Source organism: Aphis gossypii, unplaced genomic scaffold, assembly GCF_020184175.1.
Source record: "Aphis gossypii isolate Hap1 unplaced genomic scaffold, ASM2018417v2 Contig00520, whole genome shotgun sequence".
Taxonomy (NCBI): Eukaryota; Metazoa; Arthropoda; class Insecta; order Hemiptera; family Aphididae; genus Aphis; species Aphis gossypii.
The window spans coordinates 40,945-51,215 of record NW_026083141.1 but is presented as its reverse complement, the minus strand read 5'-3'; the positions used below and the strand labels follow the sequence as shown (position 1 = coordinate 51,215).

General features: G+C 26.2%; 1 protein-coding gene and 1 long non-coding RNA gene across 2 annotated transcripts; one reads left to right on the top strand and one right to left on the bottom strand.

Moving 5' to 3' along the window:
• Positions 1-1,191: 1,191 nt before the first annotated feature.
• Positions 1,192-5,684, top strand: LOC126554489 (uncharacterized). Its single transcript, XM_050209565.1, has 8 exons — positions 1,192-1,799; positions 1,886-2,029; positions 2,572-2,664; positions 3,508-4,197; positions 4,816-4,962; positions 5,077-5,235; positions 5,316-5,518; positions 5,652-5,684. Exons 1-8 carry the CDS (start codon positions 1,679-1,681, stop codon positions 5,682-5,684), a joined length of 1,590 nt encoding a protein of 529 aa, XP_050065522.1. The 5' UTR covers positions 1,192-1,678.
• Positions 5,685-6,426: 742 nt separating this feature from the next.
• LOC126554484 (uncharacterized) lies at positions 6,427-8,758 on the bottom strand. The gene is made up of 5 exons (XR_007606680.1): positions 8,071-8,758; positions 7,893-7,986; positions 6,987-7,176; positions 6,742-6,910; positions 6,427-6,613 (listed from the first exon to the last, which is right to left on the bottom strand). It is a non-coding gene; the product is annotated as an uncharacterized LOC126554484 (long non-coding RNA).
• Between the last annotated feature and the right edge of the window lie 1,513 nt (positions 8,759-10,271).

Sequence of the window (10,271 nt, the reverse complement as noted above, 5' to 3'; positions counted from 1 at the left end):
ATAAAAAAGTAATAGTACTAGCATATTGTATTATTCACTAGTATCAAAAATTAATAAAGTATTAAAAATTAAACGGGTACGGTTTTTTTAACAAAAAAAATAAATAAATAAATATGAAACACGATTACAAAATATGTGCTTAGATATAAAAAAAGTATCAGAAATTAAATGTTTTTTTACAAAATATATCATTTTTATGTCTAAATTTTTAGACTACATTACATAAATATTTTTAACCTTTTATACTTATATAATTTTTTTACGTTTTATTATATTTATGAAAAAAAAAATGAAATTTTTAACCTATTTTACTTTTATACAATTTTTTTATGTCTTATTATGTTTATGAAAAAAAAAAAAATGAAATTTTTAACCTATTTTACTTACCTATCTACAATTTTTTACGTTTTAATTATATTTGAATGAAAAAAAAAAAAAAATGTGATTTACAGTAAAAATATATAAAGTTTATTGTAGTATAATTGATTATATTTCTGAAAAAAAATAATTTCTTACTAAATAATAAATAATATTAAATTATTAAATAATAAACTTAAAAAAAAATGGGAGGAAAATGTCCGCATCGGAACATTTTTCGGAGGGAAAATGTCCTACTATGCCAAAAGCAGTCGGAGGGAAATTGTTCGGTTACCGTTTTGGCAGTACTTGCCATATTAACTAGCAGATGGTAGATTTTTTACTTACTTGATATTTTGGACAATTCACATAATACTTTTATCAATTGTAGCCTATGTGTTATTCTGATGTATAAGCTATATTATTGTAGTTTCATTAAAATCCATTCAGTAGTTTTTACGTGAAAGAGTAACAATCATCCATCCATACTTACAAACTTTTTGCGTTTATAATATTAGTAAGTTAGTAGGATACACACACCCACACACATAATATAATATTTATATTAAAATAAAATACATAACCTTTATATTATTATATCTTTTTATGTATATGTTTAACGACGTAACATGGAATTATATCTCATATCTTAAAATCTCGATCAGGAAATGCTACTAACTGTTTGTGGACGTTTGACAACATAGTTTTAGACCATGCTCGATCATAACTTGTTATAAAAATATTATGCACCCTGTATTATTAATAGTAAGCAGACAAGCAGTTATATTTAAATTAAGAATTTATTTATTAATATACATAGTTAAACATGGTTATTATAAAATTATATATATTAAAAATATAGTCATGAATCGAGTTACACTAGAATGTAATGAAAATTATAAAACCAGACTCATAATGCAAAAAGAACTTTCAAAAATAAACAGCGATTACCAAAATTTACACTTAGTAGGTATAACTACATCCAATTTCAAATCATTATCTTATTATACAGTTGTACAATACACAATAATCGAACTAAAAACCATTTTTAAAATAACAATAGAAAAAAATAATAAAATATCATACGCTTAATAAAAGTTTCTCAAATATTAGTTTAAATCACTATTAACATAAATCAAAGGCATTTTTATTAAAAGCTGTATTCCTACGTAAAACCTCCGTGTTGTAGAATATTTTTGACTCTATGGCAGGTAAAATTTTAAAATTACAATAAAACGGTCATTATATGTTTTAACGGTTTTTTTTTGTGAGTGACAATTTTATTTTTCAAAGCATACGTTTTCATTCTTTTTTATAAATTATGTCTGGAAATAAATGTGAATACTTGAACTGCGGAAAAAATAAAAGACTTAATAGTGATCTTAAATTCCATATTTTTCCGAAAAATGAGAATTTATGTAAAAAATGGATCTTACATTCAGGTAATTATACAATAAAATACCTATAAATAGTTATAATAGATATTCTGAAACAAACATATTATTATTGTGTTTGTTATATACTTAAGGAAACATTAAGTTGGACGATTTAAGTCCAAAAACACTGAGGAAAAAATTTATTTGTGAAAATCATTTTGAAAATGATATGTACATGTGTATGAAAAGACAGCGTCTTATACCTTCGGCTGTACCAAAATTATATCATAATATTGGTAAGTAACTTTATAATTAAGTATACTGTCATACTTAAGAGGATGTCAGCGCAACGTTTGTTTTCTCTCTTAGACCCACGCGCAATATAGTTTAAACTCTTTCACTTAAAATCGTTTTTTTTTTTTTTTTGGATTTTTGGATAATCTTATGGAGTAACAAGAATTATAGAGTATAATATTTTTGAGGGTATGATATGTTGGTTTAATATTTTATTGTTGTTTGATTTTGTATTCGACTTTCAAATTTAAATAATGTTTAAATTGTTTCGACAATTAATAAGACAAATCGATAAAACATTCCCTCAAAAATTTTATTCTTTATCGTTTTTGTAATGGGTCATTTAACTCTTAGAATACTCAAAAACATAAAAAAAAAAAAATCATTATCCATAAATGCGTTTTGTCTGTTACGTATGGGTCGGAGAGAAAACAAGCAGTAGGCTTACTTCACCTTAAGTATGCTCATACCAATGTTCATATAAAAATGGAAGTTTACAAAATATAAGTAATATAACATAATGTAATAATAAATATATTGACAGAAGAATTTGAAAGTAATAATGAACACCAATTGGATTCAACACAGACTGAAACACATTTAAAAAGTTCTAAGAGGAAGCTGTTGTTTGATGAAGGTAAGAAATCTTACATGTATACACCAATTAATATGTTATTCAATTTTATTATTTAAGTAAGCATATGGCAATCTTAATACTTTTTTGTAATTTTTAGTTATTGTTTTAATGTTTCACATTACAAAAAAAATATACATAATATTAAGAAATGTCAGTTACTGACCAGATCCTAATTTAAGAGAATACATGGGGATATTAGTCACATGTACCTCAATTTGTGAGACCTCTTTTGTATTAGTCACAGACTCCAAAACTTTAAATCAGGTTCTGTTTTTTTCAATGATTGTGTTCTCTAGTACAGTAATCTCTTGTTATCCACGGTTAAGTAAACAACAATTATACAAACACTGTAGATAATTTCTTTTAGAAAATAGTAATTAATGATTATTGTTACATCGTTTGATATAAAACTTTAAAAATGTTTTACTGTATGCACAGATATAAATTACATTATGACTTATTTTATTATCATATATTATCAATTATTTCAATGGTTGATTGATATTTATTTGTAAAATAAGTACAGTTGTACATGGTTTTGTTAATACATAATATCCGCGGTTTCAATATCCGTGCTACTATGCTGTAACGTAAGATTTGTGGATAACGTGGAATTACTGTACTCAAATAATTACATGTAATATTTTATTGTAATTTTTAAATTGTGTTTTCTTAAAATGTAGAATATTAAATAAAACTTAGTTGTTATAATATGAACATTGATATAGTCTCCTTCAGCTACTATAAAAATGTACTAATTAAATATTTTTTCAATTTAACTTCATTATAATAAAACTATAATACTACTAAATTATAAAAACCAATATGATATACATTTTTTAGATTTATCATTAACAGTTGATGACAATAATACCAACATGCTACACTATTCAAACATTGTATCCACATCAGGCACATTCATAGTTACTCCTGACAAAATTAAAGTGCTAACACCAACTAAAAAATATACAAATTTAAAATCTATATCATCACCACAATTAATATTTCCTAGTCCTAACAGTATTTCATCCGATTCATCAAGAACAAAACAATGGGTACAAGAACTGTGTCAATTACCATCCCCAACAATAACAAAAAGAGTAAAACTTAATAATGAACAATTAATTAATATTTGTAAAAGGCAGAAAAAAATAATAAATCGAAAAAGAGCAATTATAAGCCGTTTAAAAAAACAAAATGTTAAAAAAATACTAATGAAACAAAAATCTAATATAAAAAATTTAATTCACAACACAAAATTTAAATCACAAAACTCAAAAGCAATAGTCACCATGCAAATACAACATAAAAGTAGGAAGCCATGGACACCTGAAGAAAAAAAAATAGCATTTTCCATTTATTATAAATCTCCATCAACCTATAAATACATGCGTAGGAATAAAATAACCCTACCTGGTGAAAGTACTATGCGACGTTGGTTGCAAAGCATTAATTATTATCCTGGTTTCCCAATTGAGTACATTCAACAAGTGAAGTATAAAGTTTCATCAATGAATTACCACCAAAAAAAATGTGTGTTTTTTACTAGATGAAGTTTCTTTAATGAAATGTCTAGAATTCAACAAAGCACTTGATTTTATAGAAGGCTATCAAGATTTAGGACAATTTGGACGATCTTCAGAAGCATCCAAAAATGCCTTAGTAATAATGATCCGTGGCTTATATCAAAACTGGAAATTTCCATTTGCATTCTTTTTTAGTGGATCTGGTATAAAAGGAACGGACCTTGTTCAAATAATAACAGAATGTTTAAAATAACTCGAAGAAGTTGGATTATTGCCAGTAAGTATTGTGTGCGATCAAGGGTCACAAAACCGCAGGATGTTTGATTTACTTGGAGGGACAAAAACTAACCCAGTAGTCGACATTAATGGCAAGCAAATATGTCTTATATACGATATCCCACATATTAAAAAGTCTACGTAATAATTTTTTTGAATGGTGATATAGTAATTGGAAATAAAAAATTTGTTTTCAAGATATCAAGGACACATTGATGTGAATAGTAAGACAATTTAATGAGCTAAAATAACAACAATCGTTCAAAATCCAAAAATACAAACAAATCTCAAAATACGTGCAAAAATTCAGTAAAATTTGCCACTCAAATCTTTAGTAAATCCGTTTCAGCATCAATTCGTACATGTATCGCTACTGGAGAATTAACATCAGACACAGCAGAAGATACAGCTGAATTTGTCATGCAAATCAATAACACTTTTGATATTTTAAACAGTAAAACTTTATATGACAAAAATCCAAACTCTCGGCCATTAAGTGAAATTAACAACAATTTATTCGATACTTTAAAACATACACGCAACATATTCCTTGAAGCTAAAAAAGTACACAAAAACACAAATATAAAATCACAACCACCGTGTTTTACAGGAATTGTTTGGTCCATCAACTCCATTTTAGAACTATATAAAATTGAAAAATCCGATGTTTTAAATAAATGTGATTCAGAAAAACCGTATTTCCTATTAACTAACCGTTTGTGCCAGGACCCACTAGAAAATCTATTTTCTATAATGCGTCAAAAAATGGGTATAATCGCAATCCCACTTCAAGGATGTTCAGAAGTTGTTATGCAAACATTTGTACATTTAGCCTGATGAAATGTTCAGAGTTGTGCAACTGTGAAGATGACAATGATGTTTTCCTTACAGTTGATGTTCTATCCGACGTTGCCAATAATGAAAGAACAACTATTGAACAAAAAGAACAAGTATTAGATGAATTAGAAAATTCACCAAGGAGTTCAAATTCAGATTTGTCTTTATATATGTATGCTCCAGAAGAAATAACCACATTAGAAACTTGTTCAATTGTATATTTTGCAGGATATTTAGTAAAAAATGTCTGGATTTTTTTAATTGTGACAACTGTTTGATACAATTAGTTAAAGACAATAATGCAATGAACGACAAAAATCAATTGTTAATATTGAATAAAATGTATAGAGGTGTTGTTCATGGAGGTTTGAAGACACCTAAGGATGAAATTGTAAAAATATGTAAGATATGTCTAAAATATTTTGAAAAAAATTGGGAGTCTATTAAAAGTAAAAAAGGAATCATAAAAACATTAATGCAGTCAATACCTTTATCAGATATAATACCCTCATTCGACAGTCATCCATGCAAAGAACACTATTTATACATTATTCGTCTACTGTTTATAACCAAAATTTTCCATACATGTAAGCAAATTAATGAACAATCAACTAAATCAATAATATCAGCAACCAAACCACACTCCAAGTTAAGAATTTTAAATAATCAATAATATAGTTTCTGTACAATATAAATGCATATGATGTATTATAATATAGTTATTGACTTATTGATTTAACACTATTTTTTTATTTGTAAGTTGTTATAAATCTGTTGTACTTATATAAACCTTATATGATTTTTAATCGATTGTTTAGTCATTTAATTTTACAAAAACACAATTAATTGTTAATTTAAAAACTATTTGTATGAAATTAATTAATTATATACTTGTACATAAATAGATACGTATTCAGTGTACATATGTAAATAAATATTGGTAATATTATGTTACATTAATAAATATTTAATATCCTAAATCTGGTTTTATAATATTCTTTACTTGATAACTCATCTAAATATAATTTGTTTTAATAGTTAAATAACTCATAACAATATGTATATAATCTTAGTTAAATTAAGTAAAATTTTAATTATTATATTTAAGTACTAGAAAAATTTATTTTGTATTAGAAATTTTTAGCTTTAAACAAGTCAACCAATTATTAGATTTTGCTATGGAGTTTTAAAGAAAATCATTCAACAATTATGACAGTACCTGTGGATAAGACAATAGTTTTTTTTTCTTCATTATGTGTTCTCAAATCTCTTTCAATTAAAATAGAAATTGTTCTTAAGTTGTTAACATTCTGAAAAAAAAAAATCAAATTACTAACAAATAACAAAAATCACTTAAATTAATAACTAGGTAACCAAAAATGTATAAAACTTTAAATGAATTAAAAAAGTCTATCTGCTCTTCAGTTGTTGTACTTACTAATATTTTAGATTAATTCTGATAATTTCTTACATAATTTAATTCTTTATGTGTTTCATTAAGCTGTCATTTGTAAATCCAGTTTTAATGTTTCCAAATCAGTAGCAAAGTAAGGCTATTTTCTCGTATGCGCTCTACTGGCAGCATTACGATTGCAGTATGCGCTCTACTAATTATAAAATTAAATGTAAGTTAATTAATAATAATTAAAAATATTAAAATTAAATAAATAATTATTAAAATACTTGTGCCATGTCCCTCAGAAAAGCGTTACAGTCACACACTGTATGATGTGATCTACCGGTTAAAGCAATAATTGTAGTCTGTTTTATATCTTGACACCAATAATATATCAGTTCAAGTTGTGTACTGATGCTCAATCCACTATTATTACGGCCATTTTTTTCAATGTATGTCCAAAAACTATTGTTTCTTCTAAATATATATAGGTAATTAATTAATAATATTATTTCTGAAATACTAAATAACACCTACGTTTCATACCTTATACTTTAAAATAAATAAAATTAAAATAAAATAAAATAAAAATAAAAATAAATGAATTCTGAGTACACCACTTTAGTTCACAATGCCAAAAACAAAATGAATCCAAATTACTTGAAATATAATTTTAAAAAGTTTTATTTTTGGTAAAATTCTTATTTTATGTTCCTATATATTATTATCATACTTCTATTGACAAAGGTAAAAAGATATTAGAAAAATACCAAAATCATGGGGTTTGCAAAAAATAATATCAGAATTCTAATCCAATATATTTTATTTACAAACAGTAACATTAAATGTTTAGTCATAATAATATTGAGGTTGTTACGTTAATAATTAATATAGTGTTAATAAAAAATACCAAAAAACAGAAATCATTTTTTAAATATTATTTTAATTAAAATTGAACGCAGAATTATTCATATTAATTATTGATCCGTGAACATACATTTTATAATTTAACTGTTTAATTAAAAAAAAAAAATTATATTTCTGAGTATCACTCCACCAATTCACATTTGTATATTTTATTCACTTTAATAAACGTAACTTTAAAATAAGAATGTCATAATTATCGTGCATTAATGCCTTATAATTTAATAGTTAATACATTTTTATCTAAGAATACCTACTTAGGTACTTACAATATATCGAGCAATAGATTAATTAAGACGACTAGTTGGAAAACGCTACTGCGTATTGAATTTTTGTTTGACAGGTCTTCAAAGTTCAAATCACCTATTAATTAATAAAAATTCAAATATTTAAACCTCCCGAAAATGATCACATTTGTTTTAAATATAATTTAAATTTTAAACTTACCTATTTGATGAAATTGATTATGATTATAATTTATAACACTGTTTTTACTTAAACACTGTAAAATATTCAGCTTATAGTGTGAAGCAAATTAAAAAACATAACATTGAAATATTGTTTACGATACTGCAGTAGAGTAATACTGTCATCATCACTACATAATTAGGTAGTCGAAAAAATAACTTTGAATAAAGATTGGTTAATTTATTTTTATAGGGCAATAGTACACAATTATTAATTATATAGAACGACCAACGACAATGCACAGATATCGCCGAGTAGGTATCAGAAATTTGAATTTGGCATATAAGATATAACTGACGAGTGACAAGTGATGAAACTGCGCAGGGACAGTGACAACTGACAACTGACAATGTTTCCCCGCTGACCGATACCTTAAATATTTAAGTCGTGCGTTCCTCATTGGAGTTTGTCAATGAATATTATTTATTTTGGGTATTTCCAACAAGCCAGTTGTACGAGTTCGATAACACATACGTCTAGCCATTGATTAAAAATAGTATATATATTTTATAATCAATGGTTTTACTCATTTATACTTATAAACTTCTATATATTGTATGCATAAATGTATTTATAAATAAACTTATAACAAAGTTATAATGTATAAATCGCCAGACGGCGAGATATTAACTGTGGTCTGTGACAATTTGATGCAACAATGAACAAAATAACGTTAACAATAGATATTATTAGTTATCTACTTTCAGTTTTGTTGATTTATACAATCTTATAATAATATAATATACGTAGATATTTATAAATCAAAAAAATTTACAAGTCAATTACACAATACACTTACACACAATACAAAATATCAATGATGGGCCAACACGTTGTCGACAACTGTTGACTGTAGTCGCCGTTGTCGGGTCTCCAGGACCGCGGTCGACACGTAATCGACAAAATATTATGTGTATCTTTATGGGTGTATTGCTTTATCGGTTATAGACACTATTATTTTGATTTTTATACGTCGTTATAATTTGGATTTTGGGTAGAAAGCTATTTTTAGTGGGTATTAATAATTATTTTTCTCCGGTTGGCGACGACGGCGACGACAATGTCGAGATAAACACGCGGAGGTCCCAATAATATTAAATATAATATAATATTATTATATTATGTATGTTGTCATTAATTGGCTGATAAAATTAATAATAGGTTATTTTAATAACATATAGGGAGCATTTCGCTTGAATATGTAATAATGTGTTTATGTTCGCAAACTATGGTACATTTTATATTTACATTTTTCTTTTGCATAGCATTTATTACATATTTATTTTTAAAGGTATCCATTTGGCATTTATTGATGACAAAACTATTATTATTTATTTGGTACCGTAGAATGTAGATTAATACTATAATAAATTTATAAATCTGTAATCTAAGAATGCAACACGTAGGTAGTCGACCGTCGATGTCGCGGTTCAGTATTAGCACGGAAATGAACTATATACCAATTACCCATCATAAATACTGTGTCACTCAACGTGCTCTAGCCCAGGGATCGGCAATCTTTATGATGTCAAAGGCCAAAAAAAAAAATTCAGGGGCCATATAAGTTATTTTATTTACACTTGAAATTTTTTTATCAACTAACATAGTCTGTTATTCTATAGTTCTATACGTTTATAATAATTATAAATTGTATTCGCGAGCCGCATAAAATCGCTACACGAGCTGCGGGTTGCCGACTCCTGCTCTAGAATATGGCATTTGGCAGTCTCGAATTCTTGATGGCAATGGACAATGATATAAATATATTATATGAGTACCTATCCAGCTAGGGGAGACAAGTAGCAAGAAATAAATGGGAATGTGTTGGCACAGAATATTTAATTTCATACGTCATCCAATCTTTTTATTAGTTACCTACTTATGTAATTATGTTCATTTTATATGTATGCATTACACATATTACACATATTATTAGTAAATTGTATACACCGATACGATATGATAATACGATACTGTTGCAGTGGCGTATTTACGGGGGGGATATGAAGGATAGATTGGTATTTTTTTTACTAGTAAGTTTAATAAAGTATAGGTATAAGTATAAGTATATTTTTTTTATTTTGAATATTCGTTTTAGTCGTTTTAGAGATTTAGACCAACTTAGACTCTAGATGTCTCTAAATGCAAGAAAAAAATACCCAATTTCAATCACCTTAAGA

Bases quoted from the DNA above. Each gene is read 5' to 3' on its own strand.
- LOC126554489 (XM_050209565.1), top strand. From the start codon at position 1,679: ATGTCTGGAAATAAATGTGAATACTTGAACTGCGGAAAAAATAAAAGA. The intron at 1,800-1,885 runs GTAATTATACAA...TATATACTTAAG, and splicing joins AAAATGGATCTTACATTCAG to GAAACATTAAGTTGGACGAT. The intron at 5,236-5,315 runs GTATAATCGCAA...TGAAATGTTCAG, and splicing joins TATAATGCGTCAAAAAATGG to AGTTGTGCAACTGTGAAGAT.